The sequence below is a fragment of the Monodelphis domestica genome, chromosome 2 (genome assembly GCF_027887165.1).
Source record: "Monodelphis domestica isolate mMonDom1 chromosome 2, mMonDom1.pri, whole genome shotgun sequence".
Lineage (NCBI taxonomy): Eukaryota > Metazoa > Chordata > Mammalia > Didelphimorphia > Didelphidae > Monodelphis > Monodelphis domestica.
In genome coordinates this window covers 98,631,017-98,650,136 of record NC_077228.1, presented here as the reverse complement: position 1 = coordinate 98,650,136, position 19,120 = coordinate 98,631,017, and the positions used below count along the sequence as shown (strand labels likewise).

At 33.4% G+C, this 19,120-nt stretch overlaps 1 protein-coding gene across 3 annotated transcripts in view; it reads left to right on the top strand.

The window, feature by feature from the left end:
• Positions 1-19,120, top strand: part of KCNT2 (potassium sodium-activated channel subfamily T member 2) — a 515,262-nt gene that overhangs the window by 220,979 nt on the left and 275,163 nt on the right. For all 3 annotated transcript variants that reach the window (XM_001376989.4, XM_056815678.1, XM_007480998.3), the window contains exon 8: positions 2,402-2,496. In XM_001376989.4, the coding sequence (XP_001377026.1) occupies positions 2,402-2,496 (95 nt within the window). The remainder of the gene's footprint in view (positions 1-2,401; positions 2,497-19,120) is intronic.

Genomic DNA, 19,120 nt, shown 5'->3' with positions numbered 1-19,120 from the left:
TTCTGTTGTATAGAGATTATAGAATTAAAAAATTAATATATTGAAATAATTTTTAAACTTAATTAGAAAAGCAAGAGTGCACCAGATGAAAATGTCCTTGCCTAGCTTACTTTGCCAAGTTTTTCTTCATTCTAAGCATCTGGACCTAACCAAACAGAGAATATTCCCATAATTTCAATAAATCAAGTTTACCAGTCTTTGCTACTTGTCCTCCATTCACCCTAACCCCATTCCTGTTTGCAACTGTAATGTTATGTCTCCAAAAAGTACAGAATGTTCAGATGATATCAGAGGCTACTAAACCAATGGCACATTGTCTTTGTTGTTTATCAGACATTATAGATAACTTGCTTACATGGTCAAAATCGTGTTCCTAATTGTTAGTAGTTTAAGGATATTAGGGAGATGATGATAAAGATTACTATATTTGTCTTTCAAAGTTATAATGCATTTTCTTCTCAAAAATCCCAAGTAAAAGAGAGCAAGTACTAATATTTCATAGAGGAAGAGACTGAATCTGGGAACAGTGAAATGACTTCTTGTACATGATCTTATGGGTATTGAGATTTAAATTAATTTTCTCCTGGCTTTTGTATCTATGACCTAGAAAATAATCAGCCAGAGAAATGTTTATAGGAGATGTTTAGCACCTCTATTTTATAGGTGATCAAATATTTCATAAAATTTGTAAAGAAATAAAAAGACCCCAAGTAGGAAGCCAAAGCCCTTCTTTCATAGTTTCTGATATGATGCCCATTCCAGTTGGGAAGGTCGATGAATGACTCCAAAAGAATATGTCTATTGAATTTCTGGGAAATCTAGAGTCCCAGAATTGAATACTCAGAGGAAAAAGGGGAATAGGAAACAGAGAAAGAAAAAATAAATTAGGAGGATGGTGTTACATACCTCTAGAGTAGCTGAAAAAAAAGCAAATGTTTTTCAAGTGGCATACAGGTCATTAATGGGTAGTATCCACTGTGAGTATTCATTTTTTATTTTTATGTGGAGGAAACAAGGACACTATGGCCAAGGCTACATTGGAAAATAAAATTTTGTGGGGAAAGATAAACATGTTTCAGACATATCCCAAACAAGTGTATTCTGACACAAATTTTGACTGTCAAAACATTTTGGAGAACATTTGGGTTTTTATAACTGAGCAAATGTTTTTAAAAAATTCTATCCTGTAGTCACTTGAGTCTCCTGTAACTTTTTGGCCAATGATTAAGTAAAGTAATAGGGTGTTGAGTAACTGTGGGATGTTTTACAGAGCCATTTGTCTGTCTTTTTAATTAACAAAAGGGAAATGTTTGTTTCACTAAGTACAGATAACACAAATTACATGTGAAACAAAATAACCCTTTGCCAACTCATATTATAAATAGTTACTTGGAAAAGTTACATAAAAGAAAAAAAATGACCCATCAATTCAAATTAAAATGGAGATAATAGTTGGTTTAACACAGGCAATGTTCATTTGTACCTTGATTATTCATTTAGGAAATATTTTTCCCTCATCTTCTCTTTGTCCATGGAGATCTGTTGTCCTCTTTTCTGCTGATTAGCCCTTCTCCCAGAAGGAAAACAGTGTAAGGACAGGAGATGAGACTCAACCCAGTGAAGCTACAAGCTAAGAATTTACTTAAGAAGGGGCAGTCTATTGGGGAAGAGGTTTGATTTATACCCAAAATGAAGTTTTAAAAATATATATTTCTATTTTCTATGTTATTATCATAAAACAAAAGAAGTTATTTGTACATTTTCATATCTATTATCTCTTCCCTCGGTACTTTATTTTTTTTTTATTTTTAAGAAGTAAGACTTATCCATACCATTTGTCCAAGAAGAAGCTATGGTTCCCAGAGGTTTAGAAAAGTAATGCTGAGGGGCTGAGTAAGGCCAGAACTATAAAAATTCAAACAATTTTTTTTGCTGATGAAAACAATTAATCATTTTCCATCTGGGATACCTTTTGTCAACTACATCATCCTTTGCCTATTTTGAATGACTATTAAAGTACCTATATATGTGATGTGAGAAGCCACATTAGCTTCATTTATAGAAAGCTGGCCTTCAAACTAAGAGTGTGTGTGAGGCCTTTGATGATTACTGTATATGTGATCTGACAAATCAATTAGCCTTTCATTTCTCCAATGTTATTATCTGTAGGACAATTGAAGGTCTGCATTGCCAAAGAGAAAGTTCCCTATTCATTATTGAGAAACTTAGATTTAGGCCAAATAATTATTATAATAATAGTCTTAAAGGGAAAAAAAGTGGTACAGTGAGATTTCAAAACAAATATTTTGTAAGTGTGTTTTGGAAGGAAGGTATTGCATATGAACTGATATTAAGTTTTACACATGCTAAGAGTAATCAGTTTCCTTTACTTTTACTTCAGAATGATCTTCATAGAGCCATTCAGAGGACACAATCAGCAATGTTTAATCAAGTTTTGATTTTAATATCCACATTACTTTGTCTTATCTTCACCTGGTAAGATGAAAAATAATTTTTTTTATTTTTTCAACTGGTGATGAGGTGTTGCTAATATATATATGTGTGTGTGTGTATATATATATATATATATATATATATTGATTTTTTTCTGGAAAGTATAGCAATTTTAAAAATTGATTTTTAAATTAATAGTTGGTTTAAAAGAGCATTAGAAATTGGTATTTGTTCTGAAAAATGAAGATTATGAAAAGGAAGCAAATCTTCTATAGAAATAAAAATCAATCATTGGGATTTGTTTTTACTCTTCAAAGAGAAGTGGAAACACAACTAATTTATACAGAAGTGCTAATTTCATCTCTGACATTTTGCCAGACATAATATCTTTAGCTACTGGTATGCCTCATTTATCTCTTTCCTAAGGAAAAGTGGAGTCTACTTAGAGGCAGAGTGGCAAAAAGAATAGGAGATTAGTTTTGAAGTTGAAAGGACCTGGGTTCTAGTTCTACCTTTTATATGTTCTTGCTTTGTGCACCTTGATATTTCACTTAACTTCTCAGTGACCCAGATAACTTTCTATGATCATTAGTGATTTGCAAATTGCTAATCTGTATTTACACACTGAGAGTACCCTACATCAGTGAAATGAAATGTGTTCACAACCATATCCCTGTAAAATAAATGAACTATTAACTCATTTGGGAAAGAGGGGATGGGGTCTATCCTGATATTTTTCATAAAATTAGTTAACATGGTTGACCAGCTTGAGCATGGAGATGACTTTTCCTGCTTGTGCTTTTTATATATGGCAAATGACACAATAGTAATGTGAGGGGCAGGGAGGAGAAGAAAACAAGTCTGTTCTGAAAAGTCCACTATGTGCCAGGAACTGTGCTGAGTATTTTACAAATATCTCTTTTGACTGCAAAAAATAAAATGGAATCTCTAAAATTATTAAATTTGGTTAATAAATGTTAACTGTTAAAATCAACATTTTTGCCTGTTATACTTCTTGGTGACAATTAACATCTTTTAAATTAACTAGATTAATTCTTGATTATTGGCCAATCTCCCATTTATGCTATGTAAACCTATCCCAAGATATTTGAGAAAGGATGCCCATATTAAGAAATTATCTGTAAACCAAATATTCTAATTATACTTGTTGAGTCTTAAAAATATGTGTTCTGTTCATTAGTTTGGATATTGTCTTTCTTTGTAGAGTTGATACAAATATTCATGGAAAATGCAATATATTAAAAACATCTTTGTTCACCAAATATGTTATTGAAAACTAGGTGATGTAAACATTATAGGCCACTTTTTTTTTTTGTCAGAGCATGTGAATATTCTTTGGACAACTAAAGAAGAAATGTCTGTCACCTTTCTTAGCCTTTAAAAGCATAAGGATCTCTAAGAAAATTGTCGTTTTACACTATTATCACCGAAGCCACCTTGTCCATAATGATGTTTTTGTGCAATCCTATGGATGAAACAAAGCCAAATACCTATGCATCAATTTAAAGAATGGTCTGGAATTTTGTTTTATTTTAGAATGCAAAGCTATGTAAAGCAACAGTTCAAGAAGCCTCAGTTTGATATTTCTATATGAAATGGCACATTCTATTTATAGCCATCTGCTACTGTGACTACAGAAAAATAAACTCAGAAAATGAGATGACCACTGATAATTGTGCCTATTTTTAAAAAGTCCCAGATACAGGCAAACTCATTATGCATCATGGTGTGTTGACCTGTGTTTAACCTTACTAAATAAATAAATAAATAAAAGCATTCAGAAATACAATTATGGGGTAACTGTTTTTTTCTGTTTGTTTTTTTTTCTTTATGTCAGCAAGGGCCACTTTTTATTAATAAAAATTTTAATATTAATTTTAATACCTAAATAATTTTAAAAGATATAAGCACATTTTAAGAGCAATAAAATATTAAGTGTTCCCTGACAAGACTTGTCATACTGAAATTCTACCTCTCAGACTTCCTCCATTGAAATAACTGATTTCTCATCTTCTGTACCCAACTACCCATAGATAACTTAAATTATGTTCAAAATAGATCTTATTATTTTTCCCCAAACCTCTTTCTCTTTTCCCAAATTCTCTTTATTTATTGACAGAACCACTATCCTAATTATCAAGGCTCCCAAGAAATCTTGGTGTCATTCTCAACTTTTCTTGTTCACTCACTCACACATAGCTGATCTGTGACCAAGTCCTGTCATTGTTACTTTCACAACATCTCTCACATATTGCCTCCTTTCCTCTGACATTGCCACCCACCTAACTACAGCTTATTCCTATTTCTATCCTAGACTATTGCAGTTGCCCTTCTGCCCCTTTCTAATTTTCTAATCTTTTCATACTTTATTCTTTTCCATATCTAATCTTATCTTAATCTAATCTAGTGTCACTGACTACCTTTCTCATCCTTTGGAATATCACTTCATTTATCAATTGTATCAATTTTAATTTTTTTATAAATCTTTACTTTCTGTCTTGCTAACAACTCTAGCACAGAAGGACAAGGGCTAGGCCAACCATCCAGGTTACACAGCGAAAGTGTCTAAGGCTAGATTCAATCCAAGTCCTCTTGACTCCAGGCTTAATCCTTTATCTATTATGCCACTAAGATGCCCCACTCACTCCAGTACCATGCATTTTCAATCTCTGTCCCCCTTGCTCAGACATCTTTCCCTTCTTCTCTCTTACTCTTGGCTTCATAGTTTCCTTCAAAGACTCATTTCTGATAGTGCCTTTTCCAAGATACTTTCCCCATTCTTTTCGCTTTCCCTCTCACTTTTTTAATCATCTCCAATTTACCTTCTATATAATTTGTCTTTCTTTCATCTGTAAAATGAGTTAAAGAAGGAAAAGGTGAGCCACTCCAGGGTCTGGCCAAACACCCAAAAATAGTGTTACAAAGAATAGGATGTGACTGAACTGATTGAATAACAAAAATATTCTATGTACCTATTTGTTTCCACTTTTATCTCCCCAACCCCATTAGATTGTGAATGTCTTGAAGACAGGCATTGCTAGGAATATCAGGAAAGACAAAAAAAAAACAGTTCCTGCTCTTAAGAAATTCATAGTTTAATGGGGGAGTTAAACACACAAACAACTATGCAGAAACAAGTGCTTAGAACACAGTAAGAATTTAACCAATTTTTCCTTTTTAAATCCTTATCTTCTGTCTTAGAATCAATATTGTAAGGATTGGTTCCAAGGCACAAGAGTGATAAGAGCTAGGCAATTGTGGTTAAGTGATTTGCCCAGGGTCACACAGTTTGGAAATAATCAAGGGCAGATTTGAACCCAGGAACACAATCTAGGCCTGGCTTTCTATCTACTGAACCACATAGTTACCCCAACTTAACATATTCTTGCTAATGTTTAAGTGCAAATAGGAAATATATAACTATTAAATTATGAAAGTTACATTTTCTCTTTCTTAAAACAAAGTACAATAAAACTACATATTACTAATTTTTATAGGCCACTGATGCTAAGAATGAAAAGTAAAGAATTCTATAACTCTTAGTCCCATAGCACTGTTCTGGACAGAGTAGGCACCTGGTGAATATTTATTTGAATTAAATCAACATAAGTAGTGTTGTCTCAGGAGTCCACAGAATTTTAGAGATAGAAATGGCCTAAATGTCCATCTAGTCACATAAAGTCTAAGAGTTTTGTATGAGAAGGCTTAGAAGATAGAAGGATCCATATTTAATAGCTATTTTCAAGTATTTGAAAGTGCAAGAGGTAATCAGTTTGCTGTGTTGGATCCAGGGAACAGAACCAGGGTCAATAGTTGGAAAGGTTTACAGAAAGGTAGATTTATAGTTGATATAGGGAAAAAGTCTTCAATAATTATATTAGCCCAAAGTGAAATGAGCTATCTCAGGAGGAAGTGGTTTCTCCTTCATTAGAGATCTATATACAAAAGCTGGATGACCACTTAGCTGGAATAATTTTTCCTATTCAAGCATTGATTGTATTAGAGGACCTTTGAAATCCTCTCCAACTCAGATTCTGTGATTCTACATTAGAAATAAGTAAAATTGAAATAAATTAATGAAATCAGTATTTCTGGATCTCACTCCACCAGCTGAAAAATTAGCATAACATCTTTAAGCATAACATTGTGTTCTTTATTTTCAAGTATTCACCCTTAGCCACTGATTGTAGAAGTTTTAGAACAGTATTAATATGAAAAATGCCCTCTTGTTCAAGAATTCAAGTTTTTCTGATTCAGCCATCAAGCAAATAGCTATTTATAAATAGATTAGTAAAAAGATATTCCTTTGGTGATGATGAAGAGGTAAATTATAATTCTTTTTCTATACTGTTCTCATTCATCACATGCAATTATGTTCACAGAGTGGATGGAGAATCTCAAGGAATTAGGATTTCTTCTATGTTCACTAATTATTGATATTAAAAAATTTAACAAAGTAGAACAAGTTCAGCTTCCAAAAGGAGAAAAAAGTGAAAAACATTATCTGGAATCCTGAGGCAGTAACACAAATTCACCTTTAAATCCCCAATCTAAACATATCTAATTATAAACCATGTTATTGCCCTCTGGTGGGTGCTCTCTATATTATTAATACCCTTCCTAAAATGTGGTCTCAGACATGAATGTAGTCCTCCATTATGTGGTCTGACTAGGGAGGAGTCCATTTGAACGGTCTTCTACTTCTTAATTCTTGGATGTGACACTTTTCTTAATGTAGCTTAGGATAGCATTAGCTCTGTTGGCTGCAATATCAATGAATGTAATATTACTGAAGGCAGGTACACTTTCATATTTGACTTTACATCCTAGCACCTGCCACAGTAACTTGTATATAGGTGACATCTAATAAATGCTTGTTGCATTGAATATCACACTGATTCATGCTGAGTTTGTAATCCAATAACTCCCAGTCTGTCAGGAAAGGGCTTTCTAGCTTTGCTTCCCTCATCTTGTTCTTAAAAGGGTGATTTTGGGGGAGATCCTACATAAAAGAATCTGTACTTATCCCTATTGATATTCATCTATTTTGCATCTGTCTAATATTCTAACCTGACTTTATGAATCTTGAATATTATCCAGTGTTTTCACTGTGTCATTCTGGCACTGTTCCTAGTTTGGCCATCTGGGTTTGGTAGAACAAAACTAATTTGAAGTGTCCTTGCAATGTTGTAGCTATTTGGGTAGCATTTAAGTGCATGGAGACAATTAGTTGCCTCCTTTACTTTGGATCTAAAGGAATACTAGTTTTAAAAGTAGTATCATTGTCCTACATGTAAGGAAAACTACAACAAATTCTTAATAATCATAGTGAATGATTCAGAAATGAAACAGGCTCTGTTGGAACGTGGTAGGTTTCCTTTCCTAGTAACTTAATTTGTTGTATGTTCCTTTCATCTTTGAAAAAATCTTATATATAATAAGCTACTCCTTATAACAAAAAAAGTATAAAAACCTATCAAAATATCAACAATTTTTTACAGTAAATGTGATATTCTCTGACTCTTTTCTCTTACCTTTTGAAAGAATGGAGGAAAATTATGTTTTTCATCTTTTGGGGGCCCCAAAGAAGCTTTAGCTCCTTCTTATTGCCATTCATTACAATTTCATTATTTGGTCATTGGGAACAATATTTTCCTGGTTCTCCTTATTTCACTCGTCATGTTTCTTTGAAATATTAATATTTAACAGTTCTTAGTGTATCAGCCAAGATCAAGTAAAATATTCACATTTATTAATTCTGATGGTCTTATATTACATTCATTTATCAATGAGCTGTTTCCGATTGCAGCCAATTCTTCCTAGAATGAATTCATTGGAGATCTGATTTGAGGAAGGCTAGATGACTACATCTTGGTCTATCACAAAAGGAATTATTTTTTCTTCAGTTTGGTTTGGGCTAGATAGTTACTGTTTTCACCAACTTTGAAATTCTGTAATATATGAGTTGCCAGGAAGTAAAGCCTACAGTACTACTACAAATTATAGATTGAAAAGAATTCTAATTTAAAGTATTAGATGCAGCTTTGTGGAAAAAGGTAAATTAATATTTTTTACATGGAGAAACAAATAGAGAAGAATACCAAAGAAGTATTCTGAAGAAAAAAAGGGACATATTTGCACTGTCAGATCTTGTCATATACTTCTTAGAAAAACTATATAATTATCAAAGAGAACATTTGATTAATAGGATAAAATACATAATATATAACACATGTATATTACATGTTATGTAATATTGGTATAGTGTTGTTGGATAATACAATATACAGAATGTTTATATGAATATCCTTTTATACAATATTGGACCATTGTTCACAGGAAAGGTGCTCTAAATTATTTTTCTCATCAAAATAATGGGATTTTGCTAAACCATCCTTACTTTAACTAGGACCTCTTTTGAACCAATAATCCACATTTAGGAGACAGCTGGCATAGATTTTAGATTCTGTGCCTGGCTGTGAAACAAAGCCAAGTACACTGGTGCAAATGGGGATCAAACACATGACTTTGGCTTATTATAAATGTTCACTGAATAGAATAGCATAAAATTTAAAAGATTTAACTATACATTCTAACCAATTGAGCTCTCTGGCCACAAATTCTTATTGCTGCTACAGCAAGTTAAAAAGCAATATATCCAATTATTCAGTGACCTCATTATACTTGTTATTTTTATTTCCTTCTTTCCTATAGTCATGTGTATTTGAATGGATTTCATCATTCTGCATATTATTATTACTTATAAATATATGGCATCAAAAACTATATGAAGAGGCATATATTTTGGATGTTAGTCCAAATTTAGAGCCTGAATAAAGATACTAATATCCTGCTGGGGTAGAAACTAAATTGACCCATCTATTTCCTAAAAGTTTAGACTACTTAGAAGTGATTAATATTCCTTGTACAAATTATTTGAGACTTTCTTGGTAGGTGTTCACGTATTAGTGAGCATTTGAAGTGGGTCATTGAAGGACTGTTATTAGTATGCAAAGAATGTGTTACTGATTCAGCTGTTAAGCTAGTAGCTCCTTGAGAATGGATACAGTGAAAAGATAAGTACTATTGATTGAAGCAGGTAGATTAACATACTATAATGGCATTAATCATCAGCTGTTTGATGTTTAATTCACAAACAATTCATTTTCTAATAATTTAATTTTATATTCCCAATGAATGATTATCACAAAGAAGTTGGGAATGAATAACTACTACTTTATTATAAACTACTAAGTATAGATTTATAATCTATTTGACAAAATAGATATAGATGCAATGCATTAGCTGGATAATTGAAGGAAAAAAATACCTTTTTGACCTTAGCAAACTTTCTGGGCAAAATTAGTGTTGAAAGGCCAATTTAACTGGAAAATAATTATAAAGAACTGGTTTAAAGTTATTTCTGCTGATCTTCATGGTTGTAATTGATGAAATTTCCAGTGTTCAGTAGCTATTGATTCTCAGATTTATCTTTGATGTATCTTTCTCACACTAGGGATTGATTCTTTCCATATCACTTTAGATGCATTTGTTATCCTGATACTTTCCTAGTAAGAGATTAGATAGAGTAAAAACTAATTTAAATCACAAAATTTTTATGTGATCATTGGGCATAAGACACTCTAATAGTTTTTTTTTTATAGTCCCTTTTAAAGGTACTACTGAATGCATCAATTTCATTTAATCTAGTTCCATTTCTTTCAGAAGAACTATGCACAAACTATATACTGAGTTGAACTTTGGAAAGGTGCTGTCTGCAAGCTATCTCCATTTCTTGACTTGTGGATGTCAATTAGAACCCACAGGAATACATACCTTAGGGTCTTTCTTATTTTATGTTGGCTTAATTGAAGTTGGTATACTTTCTTCAATTGTTCTTGGATCTGTGATTTTACTAAGGTAGATATTCCTACCACAGATTCAGGTCACAACTCTTTTATGAGAGAATAGTAATTAGTCTTCAGGAATTATTTGCTAGTGTGGAAAATGTCTTCATTTTGCAGACAATCTGTTGATAAGATGCTTTTAAGTTAACTAAGGTAGGATTCATATAATGGTAATTAATAACAAAAATAATAATATTAACATTTACATATTGTTTTTAAGATTTGCAAAGTGTTTTAAAACATTTTCAGAAATACCCTTCTAAGTAGGTACTATTATTATCCCCATTTAATAGATGAGAAAACTGAGATAGACAAGTTCAGTGACTTGAGATCAGAAAGTTACCAACAATCCATAATCAAAGTGTTTCCAGCTTGACCAGATCTACTTACTATATTGCCATTGCATTTGGAAATTGGGATCACTTCAATGCTGTGAAAAAACTTTGGTATGTTAGTTCTTTTTGCTGTGAAACCCCTTATAAATTCATGATAGCCTATGCAGGAAATTTGGTTCATAGCTTCTTGTAAACTTTATCAGAATAGGCCAGGACCATAAAAAAGTCAGTGCCTCATCTCTAAAAAAAATTGTGCCAAATTCAGTTATTGAGAAAGTCAGCATATCTCCCTACTTCCTTCTCTCCTCCATTCACCCCTCTATTAATTAACATCCTCAGAGGTTTCAAAACTAATGTTACTTTCATTCCCAAACTTATGATGCAGAATTATTAGCTAACACCTTGATTCCCCACTGAAAATCATCATAAAACCCTTTGAAGTGAGAAAAATTACTAAAACTCTGAGGACATGAGAATGAGGCCACCCATGTCAAAGTCATTGGCATAATGGAGAAGGCAAAGTATTTGAACTACTTAGGAATGGAAGGGATCAGTCATATCACAGTGTACAGGAAGTATAGTGTCATTTTTATTATCTTTATATGGCATGGAGGTGTGTTTTGCTAAAGAACAGCAGAGAAAAAATGAGAAAATATTGCATGTATATGCAGGGAGGGTTCAGGTAAAGGATAGCCCATCCTTTGAAATTCTACAAAGGAATAAAATTCAGGGATTGTTAACTTGAATAAATAATTGAAATATAGTTGTTCTTACCACTATCAAAACTAGACTAAACTAAAATTGATAGCTTTTTCTCTAGTGAGATTCTCTCTAGTTGGGTGAAATGTACCTTAGTTGTCATCTATTTCATTGCATGGATTTGCTATTGCTATTATAGCTATTGCTATGATATTTACAAAGCATTTTAAAGTATCTTCACAAAACACTTGGAGGTAGATGCTATAATTATTCCCATTTAACAGATGAGAAAACTGAGCTAAGAAAAGACATGAAGACTTATGTGATTGTCCTAAAATCACACATTGGTGGAGTTAGGACACAGACCCATTTCTCCTCACTTACAGTCAGTGCCCTTTCTATTACACTAAGCTGCTTCTAATGGGTTCCAATCAGAACCAAATCATTCACACAGATTATCAGTTTATGAACTTTACATGCAGGGTAGAAACAAAGTATTATCTTTGCAACATTTTAAAAGGATTGTAAAATATGACCCAGGTAGGTACTGTTCCATAAACCTCTTGAAGAAAGTTCCCAAATTATGTGGCAGACCTTTACAGCATATGTGAGGGAAATTGAATAACATCCTCTTTCCCAAACAGAGTACATTTAGAAGATAATTTGCTATTGTATACCTTTCCTTAACTTCATGTCACAGAGTTTATGAATCTCTGTTAAACTACTTTATCCTGTTTTTGTGCTGTTTGTGCATTAAAGAGCAGTTTTCTGACATGTAAATTAAAATACTGGGCAAAGAAAAATGCATCTGCAAAGGAAAGGAGCTCAGAATTTTTGGAACACCAATCATTGGAGGAGGGGAGACTTCCAATGGAACCTTGGAGAAAGCAGTTAGGAAGCTCCAGTTGCCTGAGACTTCATATTCTTCTAGACTATTTCTACATGAAGGTAGAAGACAGACCCTTTCATCTCCTCTCTAGCCATTGCATTCTACCTAGACTGTGAACTGAAGAGAAATGTGGTTTAGCCCAGAAGAGACTTGTCAGCAGTGCTGTTAATATCTACCCTTAGGGGAAGATAATTCTGTTTTCTAAATTGACTATATTTCAAAATCTTCAATCAACAACATAACTTAGAAATTAGGGAGACCCTAATTTCCCTCTGTCCCCCAACCTTTTCTTACCCCCTCTCCCCAAAGAATAAAAGATCTTTTAGTTAAAGGACTAGTTGTAGGATTGGGCTATTAGTGAGAAAATCTTCAACTTACCATCTATGAGAAGATCTTTACCTAGACAGTTGAGAAAAGAAACAGGAAGTAGTGTAGTGTAGGGACTCAAGATTCAGTCTCTTCCTTGGCTTACTTCCTAGTGTAAATTCTCTAAAATTCCCCACCACTATAATTCACCAAGTTTCAATATCCATTACACTCAGATACTAAGAACATACTCTAGCACAAAATAGGTGGCATTAATATTGACAGGAATCAAATTTATCTTTCAATTTCATGGTAATAATAGTAATAATAATAATGATGATAGTAGTAGCTTGAATTTATATAGGAATTTGGAATTATGATGCTGATACAAGTACCATACTAAAAAGTAAAGATTTTCAGTTCTTTAAATGAGATGAAAATTATAGAGCAATGAGGGAAACTAAGTTATATTTCACTCCTTTTTTACTTTAATCTTAAGGGTCTAATTAATAGACTACCCAAGCTCAGTATTTTATGTCCATTTAATTGGTTTTTACAAAATGTTTCTCTACTTATACAGTGAAAATGTACTCCAACCTTCTATGATCCTATAGTTTTTTAGTTTAAATTATTTTTATTTATTTTTTCCTGATTGCATGTATAGAACCAATTTTTAACATTTGATTTCTGACATTTTGTGATCCACATTCTCCCGTTTGCTCCACTCTGGCTTTCTGATGTGGCAAGCAATATGATATAAATTATGTAATGTGTTGTTATACAATACATTTTTCCATATCCATCATATTGTGAAAGAAGGATCATATTGCATATTCAAGGAAAATACTCATAGAAGAAATAAAATGAAAAGTAGAATGCTTTGATCTACATTCTGACTCTATCAGTTAGTTCCTCCTTTGTTGGTAGATAGCCTTTTCTCAGCATGAATCTTGGGGTTGTCTTGGATTCTTGCATTGTCAATGATAGTTCAGTCATTCACAGATGATCATTGTATAATATTGATGTTACTATGTACAATATTCTCTTGGTGTCTCTCAGATCCTATGATTTCTTAAATGAATAGTTATCCAAAGACCAGTGTAGAAAGTAAGGAGACTCTGCTCTAGTTTTAGTATAATGGGAAGGACTCATAGACCAAATGAAAATCTTAGAATAAATGAACTTCTAGATGAATGGAAACACACTAGTTCCTGTTTTATGGAGGTTGTCAGGTAGTCTTCCTTGGCATCTGCTCACTTATGGACTATTGCAGACAATATAACAGAAGCATACATTTGTTTCCCTTTTAGCATAAATCTTGATCTATTAGCATTTTCCCATTGGAGAATCTATCACAAGAATCTTCCAGAGAATTATTTTCTAATTTCTCCCTTCACTGCACCTGAATAAAGAGAAATATCAAGGAAATAAAAGCACAACACAGTTCCCTTTTATTCTGTCACTTTTTCACTTGGCATCATTTGGATAAAAATCCACATTTATTCTCAATGAGGTGTTCCCTATCCTAGAAGCCTAATTATACCCTTATTACCCTACCAAATTAAAAAAAATTGAAGATAATTAATAAATTTTCTTTAGTTTTCAAATTCTCCAAAGAGCCATTTTCTGGTGAAAAAATGTAGCTTGCAACAAAAGCTCTAGAAAATTAATATTATCCCCAAGGGATTTCTTTAATATAGATGTGATCTAAGAAATATGTATTGGTATGAAAGATTAAATTGTGTTTAACCATGTTTCTGTTCCATGGGAGAAAAATATTTTAAAGCTTTTGAAAGTGAATCAATATTGTTTTGTTAAATCCTCTAAACCCTATTTGTTTGCAATTTTTATTTCTAATTAGCTGTGAAGAAGATAAGATAAACAAATCAGAAAAAAAAAAAAACTCTCCTTTGTAATATCTCTCTGGAGGGTGCTTCCTGGCAAATTAGGTAATTTCTTAGTTAAGCTTTTTTTTTCCTTTCCTAATACTCCTCTAGAGATTACAGTGCTTACCTCATATCTCCCAGGCTTAATAACTCATTCACACCAGAAGCAGTCTCTGATAATTTTTATCACCTTTGTTCCCAAACTACTAATTTCTCCATTGTGCAAACAATTTCTTCAGATACTTTCCCATAAATTGTTGAAGGAAACTCAATCCTAGCACCTAGTCATTTGAAGGGTGCAGAAGAATAGTTATACTTACTGTATTCCCACAACAATTCAAAATGAGGCACCACTGATGGAAAATAGAAAGAGGCAAACTATGGATTGATGGCAGGAATAGCTTCCTTACATTAGAAGTTATCCATAAGTGAAATGGATTATCTTGGAATGTACTGGTTTCCTCTCTATAAAAGTCTTTAAGCAGAAATAAGATGACCCTTTCCTGAGTAGGTGATAGCAAGGATTATATTTTCATTGTGTATTGGGCTATATGATAATCATAAAATTCTCTGATTTTCTAAAGAAAAAAACTGAAAAAGAAGATTAGGTTGGTAGTGATGATAGTAATCCTACACTAAACATTGGAGGTCTATAACTAAAACCTCACTGTTTACTAATATTTTAGAATGTCATTTATTTTTCTATCATTTGATATATGTGTAGAAAAAAACAATTAAATATAGGTACCTTAGCTTTCTATTTATGTTATGGATGTTGATATTAGGAAAGGTAGGTAGAGTTCTAATTTTATTTTTATGATTTTAGTCTACTCTAATGCTACTTTGTAGCGTAGAGCAAGCTATGACATTAAAATACAATTCTGGGACAGTTTTACTATTTTCTAAAGCATCAAGTATGTTCTTGGAAGGAGATCATGTCTTTTTTGCAAAGTCCATGCTGGCCAACCATAATGAAACTGGCCATTTGGTAGTGAGGTTTTTGGCTATGGCAACCATTAGAACAACAACAAAAATTTCAGAATAATCTTTAGTATGTTCTTCCCACTTCTGATTTTACAGTGATGGTAACAGAGTAAAGCAAGAGAGTACAGGTTTTGCCAAGAATAATAACTTTTTAACCTTTTGTACATATAAATTTTGAAATCTTACAACATTGGCATTCTTGATTTTTCTCACACATGACTGAATCATTTGATTTTTAAATGTTTTCACTGGCTGTCCCCCATGTTTGGAATGCTCTCTCTTCTCATCTTTGCTTTCCTGGCTTCCTTCAAGTTTTAGATAATTCGTTTCCTTCTGAAAGAAGTCTCTACAATTCCTCTATAATCTTTTCCCCTTCCCTTGGAAACTGCTCTGAATTTATCCTCTATGTGTCTTGTTTATACATAGTTGGTTTTTATTTTGTTTTCCCCATTAGGTTGTGATCTTGGCGACTGGTAATGTGTGCCCTTTCTATCCTTAGCACTTAGTAAAGTACCTGGCACATAGTAGGTACTGAATAAATGTTATCTGTCTCTGACTAGCTGTTGATATTCTAATTGTGATATGTCTATCTGTTGATGATTGATCCTTGAAGGAAATGAATGCTCCAAATAATAATCATGCCACAAGTAACATCAGAAGACAAAATGAAATTATAAGTCAGTGGAAGGATGATTCATAGATTCTTCTTGGAGAAGCAAATAAAGACTTAGTAGTGTTGGTTTTTTTGTGTGTGTGCCAAGGCAAGAAAAACACTTTTATGGGCAATTTAATAATCTCATAATATAGTATTCATGACACATATTTACAAATAAATAAATAAACGAACTCTGAAAATAATTACATCTTGTTAGATATGCAGAGAATTATGTAGTGAGATCACCTCTTTTGTCAGTGCCTAGATTCCTACTTGCACTGGGACCCCTGCAGCAGCCAGCTTCTTATTCCTTTACCCCATGTTGGAAGATATGCCTCTGAACTGTGTGCATAATCCACATAGGCCATGGAGAAGCAAAGCACAGAGAAAGCTACCTCTGTAATTCATATTAAGAAGTAGCTTAACAAGAAGTCTAACCAGCCTAGTAAAACATTGTGGGGAGGAATTTCTGAAATTTTGTGACATATGTTCTTCTGGTAGACCAATTATTCTTATATTGTCTCTCCTGGAACGATTTTCTAGATCTTTGTTTTGTGAATGAGATGTTTCATATTTTCCTCATTTTTTTTTCATTCTTTTTGTTTTGTTTTACAGTTTCCTGCTGCCTTGTGAGGTTGCTTGCTTCTAATTGTTGTATTCTGGTTTTTAAAGACTGAATTTTATCCCTGGCTTTTTGGTCATCCTCCTTTTGATCTTTTATCTCCTTTGCCTCATTTTCAAGCTGATTAATTTTGGCTTTCAAGACACTATTTTCTTGTTTTAGTTCAAGTGCCTCTGTTTCTAGATGGCTTATGTTGCTTTTTAAGTTCTTTTCCCAGTTGTCTTCAGCCTCTCTTAATTGTGTTTTGAATTGTATTTTGAGTTCTTCCAAAGCCTGTGTCCAACTCGCTGGAGTTTCTGTGTTTTTGCTTGATGTTTCATGATCCTCCTCTGTTACATTTGCTCTTTGTTCATTGCCTGGGTAGAAGCTGTAGACTGTAATTTCTTTTTTCTTTTTCTGTTGTTTGCTCATATTTGCCCCATTCTTTACTCCCTGTAGTTGCCTTCACTCTTGCTCCTATCATTGTGTGCTGGATCTGTGGGTTTGGGCTTTTCTGTGAGCCTTCACCCATGGAGCTTAGCAAGGCACTCAGAGCAGTCTGTGAGGGAGGGTTGTTGGAGCTTGAGCTTCCCTACCTCTGAAGGCTTGATGAGATTAAGCGCAGCTGAGTTGAATTTGCAGAGCTGGCTGTGCCCTGAAGCCAAAACCTTGGGAAGGGAGGGGGAATATGGAGTGTCTCCACTGCTACAACTAGGATTCCTCCTCTGTGCTTCTCCAGCTGCCTCCCAGCTGCCTGTGTTCTGAGGCCTGAGCCAGGCACAGCTTTGCCCTCAAGGTATTCCCTCCAGGCTAGCACCCTTGCCTGCCCATAGATCCCAGTCACTGCTGGAGATTCAGTACTCTAGGTGGGGGAGGGGTCCTGGGAACTTCCTTCATCATTCCCCTTAAAGCCCAGCATTCTCAAATTCAGGCTTTTGGGGAGCATACCTTTTAAGTTGAGTCTAGCAGGAGGGTTCCTTAGCTTCATCCTATTGTTAGATTTGTTTTTCAGTCCCCTAGGAGCATTTGAGTTTTAGTTGGTGAGGAAGGCTTTTCAGAGGTCTGAACTTTCACTGCCTCTATGCCACTATCTTGACTCCGCCCCTGTTTTGTGACATTTGAGACTAAGAACCTCCTTTATTTCTACCTGGGTCAAATTGCCATTCCTCTATTTTCACTTGAGTGAAACCTAGGCTATATAGCTACCTAGTGGTCCCTCTAATACAGGTCTTTAAGACTGCAGCCTGCATTCCAAAAACAGAGACTGATATCTTTACTCTTGCCTTGGGATCACTTTAATTATTTAGCGTTTATTATGTTTTATTGTACAGGACATCCTATAGACTAGATTGTTGAAGTGATAAAAGATTCAGCCAAATTGATTAAATTTGAAAATATTTTCTATATATATATATTATATGATACATATAGAAATATATGTATAAAATATTCTATATATTCCATACTTCATCCTTCTCCCTTGCTTAAAATTCAATTCTTCTTATAAAAATAAATCTCTTGGAAAAAAATGAAAATAATTTCACCTTATGCACTAATATGTTTTGCAAAGAGTGAGGATGTAGATAGGTTCTTTTAAAAAAGAACCTTATATATAATGATCTACTTTCAGTTATGTGCATTTTAATATTTTGGTGAAATGATGAGCAAGGAGGAAGATGACAAAAATATACTAGAAAACATGGTTTCATAGAAAGAAAGACATGAAGCTAGACTTATAGACTCTACCAATGCCTAACACACATGCAAAAAAGAATACCTTCTTCCTGCTCCAAATGTCATCATTGAAAAATGAAAAAGCTTACTTTTTCACCAGTGTGGCAGTATTTTCCAAATTAGGTATCTCGATACAATTGGAACATTGACTTGTTTGACAACAGATCAAAGTCAATGTCTAATTTGAAGCCCAACAATTACAGAAAGGCTAATGTTCTACATTGGTAGAGGGAGTTTCCTCACTAGTGGTTTCTTGTATCTATGAAATCATAGGTCTGAACCAGTAGAATGGGAATACAAAAGAGAAGATGTAGTAACCAAATGGAACAACTTTATCCTGAAATATTTTACAAATTTGTTGTGATATTAAAGATAAAAAGTAAATATGTTTTAAAGTAATTTACAGACCCTTCCATACTTTCTTAAGGAAGTTTTCCCAATGCAAACCATTGCCTTCCTAAAGACAGACTAAAAATACCAAAAAATACTACAAAAATTGAATCTACTTCCAAGTAGAGATATGGATTACAAGGGAAAAACTAGTTCAGGATATAAACTGATTTGCAATATATGGAGATGTGGTTAATGGATGAATAGGAACACTATCACATGAAAAATTACTAAGAAACAATGAAGGGGAAAATTACAG